The sequence below is a fragment of the Amblyomma americanum genome, chromosome 1 (genome assembly GCF_052857255.1).
Source record: "Amblyomma americanum isolate KBUSLIRL-KWMA chromosome 1, ASM5285725v1, whole genome shotgun sequence".
Taxonomy (NCBI): domain Eukaryota; kingdom Metazoa; phylum Arthropoda; class Arachnida; order Ixodida; family Ixodidae; genus Amblyomma; species Amblyomma americanum.
In genome coordinates this window covers 382,556,281-382,572,482 of record NC_135497.1, presented here as the reverse complement: position 1 = coordinate 382,572,482, position 16,202 = coordinate 382,556,281, and the positions used below count along the sequence as shown (strand labels likewise).

At 45.9% G+C, this 16,202-nt stretch overlaps 1 protein-coding gene across 2 annotated transcripts in view; it reads right to left on the bottom strand.

Moving 5' to 3' along the window:
* Positions 1 to 6,761, bottom strand: part of LOC144115688 (glutamate receptor 2-like) — an 84,816-nt gene extending 78,055 nt beyond the window's left edge. The window contains exons 1-3 of one of the 2 annotated variants that reach the window (XM_077650157.1): positions 6,627 to 6,761; positions 2,751 to 2,841; positions 1,051 to 1,212 (exon numbers count right to left, since the gene is read on the bottom strand). In XM_077650157.1, coding sequence (XP_077506283.1) covers positions 1,051 to 1,212; positions 2,751 to 2,828 — 240 coding nt within the window. In that variant the 5' untranslated portion in view covers positions 2,829 to 2,841; positions 6,627 to 6,761. The remainder of the gene's footprint in view (positions 1 to 1,050; positions 1,213 to 2,750; positions 2,842 to 6,626) is intronic. The other variant, XM_077650158.1, reaches the window with a different exon arrangement.
* Between the last annotated feature and the right edge of the window lie 9,441 nt (positions 6,762 to 16,202).

Here is a 16,202-nt window from a genome sequence, read left to right as displayed (position 1 = left end):
TCTCTGGGTTTAGCCGAGGCAAAATAAATGTCGATGAATATTTCACAAAAAGCAGTTGGCTGGCTGCACGGAAGTTTTTAACACTGGCGATCACGCTTGCGATGTAAATTAATAAATGCACACGCTTCTACATTTTCTGGTGCTAGAAAAAGCGCGAAGAAGAAAAAGAGCGCACAGATGTGTATCTAGAGCTGAACCCGCGTTTTTTTTTCTTGTCCACATAGGCGCTCACAGAGGCTTAATAAGCAAATTTTCTCTAGCCACCAGCGGGTGAATTCTAAAAAGTTATGCAGGTAAGTACAGAGCAGATTGCATGCTGTGATAAATGCCACAGCAGCGCGATGTACATAATTTTTATTTTGCTGCAGCGAAGCGAGGTCTTCGAGCAGGGCAGTGTTTAAAAACTTCTATTACGAGTTTGTTTTCGCGTGTCCGATAACAAAAAGAAAAAAGAGCTTGGCTGTGTCGAGCGCTGTTGAGCCGCTGTTAGGTGTTGTCGCTGCAGTATTTAATTGCACTTGTACTAAATCTTGCCATCAGCCATAAAAAAAGTTCAAGATAATAACCTGTCAATCTGAAATGTTCATTCGCGCACTTTCGAGCGCCTTATGATGTACCTTTTGATCGGATTGAGAGTGCAGTGTTAGGCGGAGGCTTCGAGCTCATAACAAGATTCAAAACATGCGACTTCATGCTTTACAGTACGCTAGAAAGTACAAAACTGGCAAAAAAGGCGATGGTCGCGGGCAATATAGCCTGCACACAGTCCACCATAGGAAACAGAGTCTCAACGGTTACGCTATGAATAAAAGTAACTTTGATTGCACACTTTACATACCCGTATTTAGTGACGATATCTGACTGACATCAGCAGAAAGCAATGAGTGTTGAGTTGAACACGCACAAGCAGCCCACGTATGCTGCAGTGCTACCGTCGAACCTGTCTTCCACGCGCCATTTAAACTTACGATCTATGGCTGTGTCGTGGAACGACCGATTTTCGCAATTGCTGACTGCAGGTGACGCTATATGTACGGCTGCAACCATCACCTGTTCATCGAATGCGTAGATGTACCCGAAGACGTCGCTGACGAACACTTGTCTGCGGCCGGCCATGTGGCTGGCGTCTGCGTAGAAATAGGCCGGCAGCGGCTGCATGGCGCTCACACGATCGTTGGTCAGAGCCAGTGGGCCCACGGCTACGTCGCACTCCTGCAAGGGCAGCAGGAAATGAAACATCCCGGAAGTGACCGTGGTGCGCACTGCGCACGCCCCCGTGGCGGCAGGTGGGGTTGTTGCAGCCACGCCAGCTACGGACACCGGGGGCTGTGCTCCGATGGAAATATCTGGAAGTGGGCCACAGTCGGGCCATTACTCTGCTGCTAAAGCTGATGTGTATGCGTTATCGTCTGCGAGAAGAAGCGCTTCCGCCCCCTCGCCAACCTTTTACGTTTTGTGTGCTGTTAATTTTATGCGCGAGGAGCAAAGAGCGTGCCAATAAAACAACAACAACAAAACTCTGTGATGGACAACACCGTGACGCTTGGTTCATTGAAGCTCCTGCTCCACCTGGACTTTTGAGTCAGCGCAAGGCGACGGTATTCCTCTTAATTTTTTGTCGAGCAACGAAGGAGAGTTTAATCCGCTCTCAGTCAGTACCTTTCCCTTTAAACTGACCATCGCATCGTGTAACACTACGGCAGGGTTGCACGAAGTCGTCAGCGCCAGGCATGGCATTAATTAGTTTACGGTCCATCTCAACAAGACATGGAAGACTGTCACAAAAGGTTGAGAAGGCAGAAGCATGTTACAAATTCAGGGCGAGTGGCCATATGCGCTATAGAGTGTGTTGGATGCGGAAAAAGCGGGGGGGGGGGGGGGGGGGGAGAGCTTCATGAGGAAAGGACGCTTCATATGTTTTAATGGTATTTTCATTTTTAACTATTGTGATGCGGCGTTCTGGTACTTAAATTTCATTGGGTAAGCGATAATTACGTCGAGAAACAGGAAATAACCTCCGGAGTGTTTTGTCAACTAATAATTGCAAATCGCCAAATCCGGAGGCGACAGTTTGGGCCGCAGGAAGTTCATCGGTCGGCGAGGCTCTTCTTTGCACGTGTTACAGCAGCGTCCCTTAGGTTCGGCTGGTCAGAGCAGTCAGTAAGAAAGAAAGGCATGCATTGCGTTTTTTAATTCTTAAAACGCTCTTCTGTCGCCACAGAGAACTCCTTGAAATCGCTAATTGAAGCACATAAAAATAAGCCTGGACTTAATGAATAAATTCAGTTGAAAGAAAGAAAGAGAAGGAAAGAAGGAAAAAAGAGAGAATGAAATGAAGAAAGAAAGAAAGGTGGAAAGAAAGAGATAAGAGAAGAAATAAAGCAGGAAGGAAAGAAAGAAAGAAAGCGAGGAAGGAAGAAGGAAGGAAAGAAGGAAAGAAAGAAAGAACGAGAGAAGGAAAGAAAGAAAGCAGGAAGGAAAGAAAGAAAGAAAGAAAGAGAGAAAGCAAGCAGGAAGGAAAGGAAGAAGGAAAGAAAGCAGGAAGGGAAGAAAGAAAGAAAGAAAGAAAGAAAGGGAGGAAGGAAGAATGAAGGAAAGAAGGAAGGAAAGCAAGAAAGGAAGCAGGATGGAAACGAAGAAGGAAAGAAAGAACGAACGGAAGAAAGATAGAAAGAAAGGAAGAAAGGAGGAAAGAAAGAAAGAAAGGAAGAGGCAGCGAAGTTTGAGAGAGTGTGACGCGTGGCACTGACGTTGCGGACGACGAGCCCCACTTGTCCGCCCCAGGAGCCATCAGGCAGGCGTCCGCCCCAGTTGCCGTCGGTGGGCATGTGGTAGGTGTACCTGCGATGCATGCAGGCGCATATGAACAGAGCTGCGATTTATTTTGCCCTGTGACTGGATTTGCTTGATCACTGTGCCTGCAATACTGACTCTGAAGCGTTTTAGCCGCTATTACAGCTAAAGAGGTGCCAACAACGCAGCGACTAGGCAGAATGCACCCATTCTTGCGACAGCTTCGCAAGACCAGCTCGGTTCCATTCAAACGATCGAGCGCCGAGTGGTTGTCTTTGAAGACTGCCGGGTGGCCTTATGACGTCTGCTTTGTCCACAAAAGCAGGAAACGTAAAAAATGGAGAGCAGACTTAAGCTCCCCTCGTAAGGGTACGACGCGATAGCCTTAATGGGTTAATGTCCGTATATGCGGAGTTGGTCATTCTATGCTTTGCATTAAAAGACAGCTGAGGGTCTTCATATCACTGCTAGCATAGTGGTGCCGCTGTTAAGCGATGCGCCACTGCTCTGGCACGTGACCGTTTAAAACACAGCCACCGGTAGAGCTTGTGAGACCCAGGTCGATCTTCCCGAGCTGCCTCTTGCAACCAGTCTTTACTTTAACTGCCACCTGTACGGTGGACAGTTAGCTCACAATTCGGTGAACAGGTTAGGATGACGTCACAATGTCATTTGACCTAAGTGGCCTACCTAGGTTGCTTCTCTGGGGATTTTTCGCTCGCGCTGCCGCCGCACACGACGACGACGCTGGGTTTTCGGCTGAACCTTTTCAAGCGTCTTTTTTTGTTTCCGTAGAAAACAAACATTTTTCGCCTAAAAGCTATACTAGGCCTCAATGTAGCTATTCTGTTAGTTTCCCCGTGCAAAATGGCAGCGATTAATTTTTTACAGGGATGTGCTAAATTTCGTGAAAAGTGTCAGGATTGATGGAAGCACCAACACCAAAAAGCCAGGACTTGTCAGATAAACACATGAAGGAGAGTGAAATCAATATGTGGTTTGAAGATGCTCATTATGCTTGAAAACGTCGCAGAAAATGTTCATTATTACGGGTGGCAAAAGTCTGTCCACGCAGAAATGGCGGTCGACATGCTACCTCACTCACTGGTTCCCGATATATTTCTTGCTGCATTCGCTGTATGGCTTAAAAATCATAATATTGGTGCCATGGACGATGCTAAATTCGCCTGAAAGAAAGACATCGCTGCTAGGTGGAATACATTCCCAGAAAAAGCCGTGAACTTGCTTTGTTCACAACTGTGGGCAAACCACCTTAAAGGGGTAACGCTATTGAGTTAAATGGTTATTTTCTTTCGGCAACACTCAAAAGAAAGGTATAATATTCGGCTATTTGGTTCATTCTCATCTGAAAATAAAGAAAGGATGGATGCAGCATAAACGATGACATAGAAAGGAGACTAAGATCAACAGAAAAAAGAACTAGCGAAAAATGACGCAGGACCAGGAGAAGACACACACTGGCTGGCGCCGTAAATACTTGTTGAAAGTTGAAAGTCCGGCGACAGTCTGTGTGTGTTGTTGTCGTTGTTGTTGCCCTCATACAATGGCACATACCCACATAGGGGGATTGGGCAAGAATTGGGGCTTCTGCTGGTCCTGCGTCTTTTTTTTTTCGCAGGTTTTTTTCCTATTGAACATGTACCAACTCGCCGAGAATTCACGCTTAGGAGACTAAGAGGACGAGCTCCCGTCCCCAGTCACCCACTCTAAACATTTGCGCCGCATGGCGCGTTCAGCCACATTTTCCAACAGCGCAGATTCGACGACTGTCATTATTGCCATCGGCTTAGGAAGGTTCCGTGCTTGTTTAGTGTCGCAGAGGTAGCAGGGTATTGCCACTTAATGTTCGGAATATTACCATGTCTGAGAATGTGTAACCAGGCAAAGGCACATTGTGTATTTGGTACAGCTGTATGCAGGAATGTGCTCTTACTTGGTCACAGCACACCGCACTGTAAACGGTAAGCGCATCATACTTTTAAATGTGCACATGCTGCTGTTCAACCTCGATGGGCACAATGACAAGAATCTTAACTCGGTGATGGATACCTGGGGCCTGTGAGCTGGAGCCGCTGAATGGCTATTGACCGTTTACAGCGCGCAGCTCTTTCCCCTGCCTGTCATCGCTTGAAAGAAAGCAGCAACATGTGATTTATTGCATCTGGCAACAATGTAATCTTGGCGAATACATTTTGTAGACATTTCTTACTCGCACGCGACTGCACGATGAGCGCATTGCAGCGTGTAGCCCATTTTGTCCCCGCAAGATTTTTCATCTGCAGTCATTTTCTTCTCATGAAACTACTTTTTATTCTGTGACGAGCTTCAGGCTCTATACGCGTCGCTGTACAATACCGTTCTGTAGAAAGCGAAAAATGTTCTCTGGCTTGGCGTTTCCCCCCAGTGTCATGAGAATGTGTATTTTAGGCTTGAGGGGCGATACGCAGGTGTTTCTGGAGTAAAAAATAACCTACAACCGAGCCTAGGTATATCGTGCCCGGATATTTCGAACTACTGGCTATATCGAACATACGGATTATCCCCTTGAAAACTCTATGTAACAGTATAAGAAAGTCAGGCGGTATATCGAACTCGAATTTCCTCTGTCAGTTGATACATCGAACTGCGCGCAGCGCCCCTACAAATGGCGCTTCACCTAACAGCGCTCTTCGATCACTATTCGCGCGCTGAGGCGGGTAGACTGAGTGGTTTTAGACACCTGCTGGCAGCGCCACTGCTGTGAAACCATGTTATGAGGTGAACGTGGATGTGGTTTAAGGTGGTCTTCGATCCCTTGTGCTCATTTTTCCACGTCGAATTACTCTCATGCAGTGAAGCCAACCTAACTTGCTAAGTCCTTACGGCGGAACTCGCCTGGTGCGCTTCGTTGCCGAAGGCGCTGTGAAAACCAACTGCAACTAAATTTTAATGAGCGATTATTCTAATCATAGTGTACTGGTAATATAATTAGGCATCTTATAATTGGCGCTGGCTTGTTTTAAAGAACCGTCCGCAGAGGCTTCGATGCGAGACAGGTTAGGCATATCAACGCATAGTGGCCGGTGCGCTGCCAGCATGTCTGCGGCCGGTACGTTGCTGCAAGAACCGAGCCACTAGCATGGGTGCAATGCATCCGTGCTCCTAGGCTACAGAAAAGCTTATCTGCTGCCATTTCTATGTATCAAATTATCGATACATCGACCTATTGCGCAATCCCCTTCGAGTTCGATGTATTCGGGTTCGACTGTATAGCCCCTTTGCCCCATAAATGGATAAAAGACGCGGAAGTCAATGTCGAGCACTTCCGAGAGATTTGCGGCGTCGCATTTAGGGAAAATATAGTGTTATCTTCACTGCGTCCAGGCGTAAGTCTCTGCAATGCGTGGCAAGGCTTGTTTGCACCTCGTTACGTAGTAGCGTACAATCGTTCGCACGCGACTCAGCGCTCTCAATTGGCCATATCCTTTTCAGACGGGGCAGTGGTAAGATTGTCCTGTATTTGAGCACGACACCGCAGGAGCGGGCGCCAAGGGAAAAGGTTAAGTTCCCTAAAACGTTCTTTCTTAGTTATATTCGGAGTCGCCTCATTTCTCTCCTGCTCAGGAGCCCTGATAAAGGTGGGAGTGCGGGAGTTATACTCCATCTCAGTAGTTCCTTGCACCATTACCAAAGCTGTGATGAGAGCAGAGGCGACGTTCTGACGCTGTAAAATGAAGTGTCAGTATGAAATGGGCATAAGGAATAGAGTACGCTAAAAAATAGCGTGCCTCGAACTGTACACGTGCCAAAGGCTATTTGAAATGAAGCCTTACCGTACGCTCGCGTTACGTACAGGGGTAGTCAAAAAATCCCAGGCCGCTCCGAACGGCCGCAGAGCGGCTCCTCTCCGCTATCGGGGCGCTGTTATCGCACGCTTGTCTCGCCGCGCTTGTGTTTGCAGGGTATGCGCAGAGAGGGGGTGACGCCCCCTCTCTCTCGCTCTCCTCGATAACGAAGCAGTGAAAAAAAAAATAGTGCGGCATACGCCTGCAGCGTTCGCTCTTCGCTCTCCGTAGTCGGCTGTGGTGCAGCGCATCGCGGTGCAGACGACCATTCGCATAAAGTGACGCACTATGCTGGCGGCCGTATTTAGTATGACCGCGTGTGCTTCTTCCTAAGTTTCGGTTTCCTGGCGTAGGTGAAGATAAATGCACTATATCGTGCGCCAGGAAACCGAAACGTAGGAAGAAGCACACGAAGTCATACTAAATACGGCCGCCAGCATAGTGCGTCACTTTATGCGAATGGTCGTCTGCACCGCGACGCGCTGCACCACAGCCGAATACGGAGAGCGAAGAGCGAACGCTGCAGGCGTATGCCGCACTATTTTTTTCACTGCTTCGTTGTCGAGGAGAGCGAGAGAGGGGAGGGGGGGCATCACTCCCTCTCAGCGCATACCCTGGAAACACAAGCGCAGCGAGACAAGCGTGCGATAACAGCGCCCCGATAGCGGAGAGGAGCCGCTCCGCGGCCGTTCGGAGCGGCCTGGGATTTTTTGACTACCCCTGTGCGTAGTATAGCGTGGGTGGCTTTTGCGATTCTAAAATGTTCCTTCCGAAATGTCGGCCCCCTCGAACCAGGACCCCTCCCCTAGCACTGGAGTCATCGTTGTTACTGCCGTTTTATGTACGTTCACTGGGTATAAATTGGACACTGGGCTTTCGCTTCGTCTCATTTCGCCTATAATGAAGCCTATGAGCGATAAATTTGGCTTATTTTTGTACAGAGTGGCGATCCTGCAGCGTTTAGGTGCAAAAAGGCGCATTGGTTTCTTTACGAAAATGATTTCCGTTACAGGCTCAGCTTATCGCTGCGTTTCGATTTGCATACGCTTAACTAAATGTGCTAATGTGACGAATGGCGTAAAGGCCCGAGAAATGTTCGCGTTTAGTGTACGTAAGCGTGCGTATGCTTATGGTACGTAAACAGCGTCGATTTATACACTTTCATAAAGGTATCTGTGTACGCCGTGAGCCGAAGACCAGGCGCGGAGGGACACGTTTTACGCGCTCTCTTGATTAGCTCAGGCGGTATCTGCCTTCCATAGTGCTGCGAGGAACTTATGAGATGAAGTATAGTAGGAACAAGTTTTACGGTGGCAGAATCATGTGCGTTTTAACAAGTGGTAAATACGCTTCACTACTAATTAGTACTCGCTATGTACAGTTTAAAAAACTTACGCAGACACACATTTGAAGGAAGAGACGGCCGTAATTTTTCTCTGTGCCACGGGAATTTATGCTTTTTTTAATACGGGACAAAAGTTCCAAACGCAGTAAAAAAATTATGGATGGCCATTAAGACTACTTACATGCTGTGAAGGCGAAAGCATTAATTTTTAATTTATATTTTTTCATATTTTCTAATGACCCACCTGTTCATTAACATACAGTCTTAAAGCAACGTATACACTAGCTTCGCCTTTATTCGCCAAGAAGAAATCCCGTTTTTTGGCCTATGGGTCGCATGATCGCCTCGCAATCTAATGGTCCTTTCCTCACTTCGCCGCACCTTCCAAGGAATTGTTTTTGTTTCCTGATGTTGTCATTGTGGTTTCCTGGACCAACTTTTCCTGAATGCCGACTGGTATGGATGCTAATGGGTCATATAAGGCCTTCGCCTTAAAATATCTCAATCATATATGTCTGGAACCAAAACTATCATAACGTAAGCTTTAGGAAAGAAATCAGTAGTGTAATTTATACACTGCGAGTATTAAAAAACTGTGGCAGCTAGGTGTGCCGATAGTCTTCTGGAACAGCGATACGAGAGAAGGTATTGTAAAAAGAACAGAACAACAGTTCAAAGGAAGGGGCCAAAACTAGCGTCGGTGTTGAGCTCATATTTTCTTACTTCCGTCCAGCCTTTCGGATATGTCGAAGCAACTAGCACGTACCGCACCCTCGAGAAAAATGGCACACCAAGCCGGTTTCCAGAAATTCGAAAACCACCAGCACCTTTCGCTGATCGAACGCCACATTGGCACGAACGGCGCTAGCAACCTAGCCACAGCTCGCTCCTCTATAGCGTTTGCTTTTGCGAAGCACGAGAACCGGACAAGTCTCTCGTCTCGAAATATCCATGAAACCACTCCCGCCATTCAGGAAGAAACCTTGAATAAGCTATTCATCGAGCGAATTACATGGACGAAAGGTGCCATGTTTCGACGGCTGCCAACCTGTGCCTGACGTACTACAAGTGCGTAAAGAAGTAAACAGACCATGACGTCGATGGTGTGACTGAATCACGTTCTGCCGGAAGGATGCACTGTAAAACATAAAACGCGCCGATCAGCAGTGCTGGAAGCTGACGTTTCGACTCCTAACGCGACAGCCTTGCTCCAAGCTGTAACAAGTTTCCCGTGCGCGGAAGCGAAGCGTTATGTTCTAACTACCGTTTGCCGTACTTGTTTCTACTTTACCATCCACAGGTCTTAACGCCTTCGCGCCGGAGGTTAAAAGCCACGTCACTCATGGATATACCACGCAAGCTTGTGTCCATTCTGGTCTGCGTGCTGGGGATAGGAGCGTTGCAACGTGCTTGGTTTGCTGTCCGCGCCATTTTTTGTCTTCATACTGTCTTTTTGCAAATAATATTAATTTTGCTCTGTGAGAACTTGAATTTCCTGTCGATACTTTTGCACTATCGGGGTCATTGTTTACTGGGTTTTGTCAAATAGTAATCTGCACTCGATTAACAAAATAAATCTTTACCTAGCATAGTAACCAGGACGCCCTTTGGCCCAACTGCACCTCCGTAATTAACATCATACAATCATAAAAAAATATATGTTTTTCATTTTGTGCATATGCAATGTGGCCCATATTACCTCTGTTCTTCAGGAAAAGATGAATCTGGCTTAATGAGCTCCTCGGGCTACCTGTTTATACTTTAAACTTGTCTATAAGCTATAAGCTAGTCTAGAAACTTGCCTGTAAATGACATCCAAGTCAAAATCAAGAGGAAGAAATGGGCTTGGGCAGGGCATGTAATGCAAATGCAAGATAACCGCTGGTTCTTAAGGATAACGGACTGAATTCCAAAAGAAGGCAAGCGTTGCAGGGGGCGGCAGAAGGTTAGGTGGGCGGATGAGATTAGGAAGTTTGCAAGCATAGGGTGGGCGCAGCTGGCAAAGGACAGGGATAATTGGAGAGACATGGGAGAGGCCTTTGGCCTGCAGTCGGTGTAGTCAGGCTGATGATGATGATCTTAAGCTGACGCGCAATGACAGTGACCTGAGCTATATGAGATGCCATTAACATACGAGCGATACACCTCCCGTCGCCTAATTTCGGGAAGAAATCGCTGCGCGAACAATTGCAAATGCATTACAAGCGACAAAGTGGGTAATGACATCTGAATGCACGTTTCTCAGGAAGTAACTTGGACTTGAGGCACAGGCCCACTCGTCTGCTGGCATGCACCATTGTTCCATTGTGCTGATTTCTACTTTAACGTCTGCAGGGATGTTCATTCTCTGATTGAAAACAGAGTTGTGCTTAAGAACGACATGATTACCAATTGGTGTTCCTTCAGTTAATTCTGCGAGCGAGGTTGGGCTGCACTAGTCGGCATAATACCGTAGGTCGTTACACTGCTTGTTTCTGTGCAGGGGTGGCGTTACCGGGAGTTTGCTATTGGCGTATTTTTGACCCCTTGTCTATAAGCAAGACTTCGACAAAGAGTGCTTGAAAACTTGCCAACGTAACGCTGGCATTTATTGGTAAGTTTCCCGGCAGGCAATGCCGGCTTCGCACTTGCATGTTGCGGTTAAAATAGACGCAACTTTGCTTTTCGCGACCGCCCTTTATCTTTTCAATGCGACAGAACTTAGTATGCCGTCATGCAGTTTAATGATTCTCCTTTACGAAATATCCTGATTGGGCAATTCCCTGACGACAAAAACAGGGTCACGTCATCCCACTTACCAATCAGAGGGCATCGCCAAATTTGAAATTTCCCACGAAATTCCCCGATTGGTTAAGACAGGTCACATGACCTTGTGACGTCTTCACAACTTGCCCACTGTGGAAGGTGGCAACCTGCCCATCGGATTGTCAGCAATCTGCCCACCGTTACCTAATTCAATGCAGTTGCCCCCTGCCCACCGTGACGCTAGAAATGAGGCTTACGGGAGCTCGGGAACAGCAACCTGGGTCTCACAAGCCCCGCCGGTTCCTGTTCAAAGCAGCCACCTGCTGGGGCAGCCGTGCACCACTGCGCCAGTAGGAGTATGAGGGCTCCCCGCATCAACACCGTGTAGCTACCAGTGGTCCAATCATAGGGCATCGTGAAATTTGAAAATTTGAGGACACAAAAATTTGGAAGTTCCTAACGACCTGCCAAAATTTTGGTAGCAGACCCACTCCAGGAAATGGATTACAATGGGTTACTGAATGGGATTAGTATAATCCAATATGATAATAAAATAGAAGTTACTCAAACATTCCAGAAGGTGACGGCTAATGCATATCATTTAAGGGCAACTGAACCGGTTACAACCGGAGTTTTGGCGGGAAGATAGCAAGAAGAACATTAGGTACTTATTAGACATTACAGAACATTTGACTAAATGGTATCGTATTTTCTTTAAGACGTGGTTAAAAAGGCCCCCAAGTCTGTTCTTTTCTGCGGCGCTACCTTTAGCTTCGAGTATCATGCATGGGAGAGTTCAGTGATTTTCTGGACTAATTAAACCCATGGTTAGAAAACATGGTGAGTGAGGTGGGCTGCTTACGTGAATCCGAGACAAGCCGATAGTGTTTCCACCAGGTAGCCAGCCAAGCCCGCCAAGCGCACCGTCCCGTTTGGAAGCCGGGCTGGCATCGACAGCGGAAGAAGCTGAGAGAAAGCGAATTCCTTTTTGGCACTCCGAGCGCACACTGCAGTGATTTAAGAGTATTGCGATGCTGCGGTGGGTCCTTCTTTGCCTTCCTTAGATGCAATTATATTAGAAATAGGGTCTGGAAACACTGCAGTGCTTGATTCCTACGTTACCGCAAAAACATACATCACAAAAACAGACATGGTGGTGCTTTTGGAAACATACCATTCGTCATTGGAGATCTTTTTATGTTATATGGTGTCACTGTAACACCTGAAAGTTCCTGTATTTTATCTGTTCACTGCGCTGAGCGGAAAGCCGTCTTCTCTAAAAGTGTAAAGGATTTATTTTTATTGCGGTTGTCAACACCGCACGGTTTTCCATTTGAACGACTGCAACAGCAGCGATAATTACTCAAGCTATGCATATTGAGACTACAACCATTTTTCTGTATGTTGCTGGATTTACGGGCAGTCTTCATTTACTGCCTCCTTAAACTTTCAATTTTCATATTCACATCGCCTCCTGCTGACCGCTCTATTACTGGTTCATTTTACCATTCCACAGTTCTTGAACAGTCTACAATATGAACACACTAGCTGATTATGACTGCGCCACAGTGATGTACAAGCGGCATGAAATGCATGGAAAGCGCTCTTGCAGTGCGCGAAAGGGTATAAAAAGCGAAATTAAACAGCACCGTATGGTTGTCAGGTAACATACTCGTGCCCACCTGGCTTGTAACAGGCCCATATGTCCTTGCTTTCGCTTCGTTTCATTTTTTCATTTTTTTAATTTCAGTTTATTTGTTTCATTCTGATTTACAGAGACCGGAGCAAAGGCAAAATGCAAGAAGCCTGACAAAGGCCTCTGCTCCGTATGCAGTTCAGCAGACAGGCATCAGAAACATATAAAACCACAACTGCAAAAGATAGCTTCCCTTTTTAGGGCACAAAAAAGATAAAACAAGCAACACTGTAAGGCTCAAAATGGTAACAAAGCACAATAAAAATAAATCAAATTAATTCAATGTTTTCTTGCAGTATTACATTCTAAAGGAACTTTTGAGATTTGGCTTGCTGAAATCAAGTAGTTTTTCAGTGCGATTTAGTAGAGACGGTATGTAGAATTTTACGTCTTGTCTACCGTACGTAGTTTGTCCTGACTATAGGGATTTTTCTGCTATGCGTGCGGAAGCAATACTCTGCAGCGGAGTTTGCTGCGCTGTAAAGTTTCTGGTTCTGGACATGTTGTAAGAGACTATAACAGTATAATGGGTTAGCCTTTATGAGTGAATACTTTCTGAATAATGAACCTGTCGGTAAATACTGTGGATGCCCATGGTAGTTTTCAAATATGCTCAAGACTCGCTTCTGTAAAGTAATCAGCTTATGAAAATTGCCTTTACGTGGTTGTTCCCCAGATTCGTGAGCAATAATACATTGTGGAGTCGAAAAGCGTATAATATAGTCACGTTATAAGCCACCGGGGAACCAATGGGCTAAGTTTTGTAAAGACAGCCTACTACCTTACTTAACTCGGCCGCCAGTTTCGACACGTGAACATTCTATGACAAGGTGTCCTGAAACCACACCCAAAAATTTTTGAACCTTAACCCGCTCTAGGCTGACACCATAAAAATTTGAGCTAAATATTAGATGTGATTGGTTTATTTATAGGAGCGATTATCATATAATTGGTCTTGCTGGTGTTAGGCTGCAAGTTATTCTGTTTAGGTCAGCCCGAAAGAAGTATCAAGAAATAATTAACACCATATTGAAGTTCAATAAATGAATCACTCACGAAAAAAAACCATTAACGTCGTCTGCGTACATAATTATTTTCGGAGAGTTCGGTATGCTGCAATTATTATTAATTCACATGAATTTAAACAATAGCGATCCGAGAATAGACCCCTGGGGAACACGATTCTTTACTTTGGCATATGAAGAAGATTCTTGAATAACGCTGACGTATTGATACCGGTCGGATAAGTAACTGTGCATTAAATCTAGGGCGATTCTGTGCACCTCATACGCATTTAGTTTAGATGAGAGAGTGGTGTGCGACACAGAATCGAATGCTTTCTTCAAGTGAAGAAATAAGCGAAGTGTATAAAGTATACGCTCGAAATTATTATGTCATGTTTGATGTCTAGCAATGCTAGTTCCGGCAATAGTTTCTTTCGAAACCCGGATTGCATGTCATTTGATACAGTATATTTATTGAGAAAAAATTTTCCAGCCTATTATTTGGAGCACTTTCAAACACTTTGGAAAGGACTGGCAGTATCAAAATAGGTCTGTAGTGATTGACTGCGTGTTCATTACCACCTTTAAAATCGGACAAACGCGTCCTATCTTTAAATATTCAGGAAATACTCCAACTTCAAACATTCTGTTCATAATATGAGATAAAATTGGAGATATTATATCTGAGACATATTTTATAGTTCCTTTGGAACTTAGCAGCCGCAGACAACTTTCGGCACATTAGTAGAACAGAGTGTCACTGAAGCGTTTTACATAAGTTTGGCGTCGGTTATGCCAGCAGACCTCGTTGGGAATTCACATGATGTTCGAAAATTCGTCAGCTGGAGTCAGTGAGCTGGCAGTGAAGAAGTGTCATGAATTCTTAACCGCATACTGAGTTGAAGGCTATGGATTACAGCACATTGCTGCGAGATCTTGAGCATAGCTTGATAAAAAGAAGCGCAACAAAGGACAGCGCACACAAGGAAGGAAGGACGGGAGAAGCGCTTCCCGTCGGGAAGCACATGTCCCGTTTTTCCTTCTTCTGTACGCTGTCTTTTGTTGCGCTTTTTGTTCCCAAGAAATCAATGTCCTGCGTTGAGCTCAATGTTCTTTGTAAGCCGAGCGCCTTTGGTTCCATTCTCATGAGGGAAGTTTGAAAGAAAGTCCTGGTGTTCCTGAGACTTGAAGAGCTGCGCGCCAAATGTTCAAAACGAGTTGCAGGCCTCATCTATTCATTAATTAGCCTTTTTTCCAGAGGTCTCAGAGCCAAGTTCTTTGCTCTCTTTGTGTGTGCAAGAGAAACACGGCTCGTTTTGTGAACTTCATAAAAGGTACCGTTCCTCTGGTGCATGTTGCGCTTGTTTTCGATTCAAGAACTTCTAAATTAAAGGACAGCTTTCCAACATTTCAGAGCAAAATCAAAAGCATCTCTAAGAATGAGTACTCACGGGCGCTGCCGCAACGCGAAGGGTCATGTTCGCCATCCTTTGGTACCTGTTCATGACTAATCGGACACCCGGGCTCCAAACACAGCAGTTTGATTCCAGGCCGCACTAGCCACAAGCTCTCGCAGAAACAATCTGGCCGTTTCGCTGAAAATCGTCTCTTTCCGACGCCGCTGCTCTATAAAGGCGGTGTTGTGAAACACTTTCTGTTAAGTTTGTACCCGGGCGAATGTTGTCCGGGAGCATCGATTGCTTTCAATACTGCGAGGACACCTAAGCACATGAGATCTCTGGGACGTACAACACGAAAAAGGATTTTCTTATCAGTTCCTCTGTTTTTGATTCCTGGAGTTTGTGTCCCTGCGGTACGGAAGCCCTTTAGAGCGCTAGACAGAGTTGCGTTTAGGCACTTGAGGTACCGGGGTCGCTTGAAATATTAAGGAGGGAAACGCGCGACTTGTTTGCCTATAAAACGCCACTTTTGTAACATATGCGTGCAGTGTGCTTCATAACGGTCGGCAACTTTTCTACCGAGAGCAGAAAGAGAGCAGGCACAAGTATTTTACTTTTCTCCTCCTGGCTATTTCTTACCGTTTTTTTTTTTAGCTGGCAAGAACTTGGCAATGCCGCTTTGTTTCTTCTGTGTGGCTGGAATTACTACGGGGAAAGTGCTGCGATCACTTTCTTGTCGGTTCAACAACAAATGGAGTGCTCTTTGCCAAAAACCAGAGAACAAAACAGCCAATGCTTATCCTCTCAAGTGCTGCACAGTACTGGCGACCCTCAGTATAAATGCGTGCCAAAAACCGCGTGCGATTGTGCCAGCGATGCCGGACTCGAGGCTGCAACAGCGCCCGCAATCAGAAGGCCGGAATCTCGCGCCGTTTGTCATCCTCTCCGGCAAGCAGCACCATGAGCTTTCATAACTGGGACAGTTTCACGTGTAAGCGAAAGAAGCACCGGGTGCTCCAATATAGACTTCGTAATCAATAATGTTTGTGAAAAAGGAAAAACAGCTATAGAGGTGAAATTTTCTGAGCGCAAGGGTGAAAGAAATTTACAAGTGATTGGCCTTGCGGATAACATCTGCTCGTTTGCTTCAATTTTACAAACAAGAAGAGTCTAGGGTTTTGCATAAATAACTGCGCGCAGTTAGGCCTCATATCACTAATATCCGATTCCACATAACTTGAAGGTATTTCATAGATGAACGTGAAGGCGATGCTCTTCTCCAGTGCCATTGGTTATGACCCGCCGGACTTCAAAGGTATTGAACGCAAGGTACTGGTAAAGGCTGCTGGTCAACGCAAACTTTGATTAAACAGC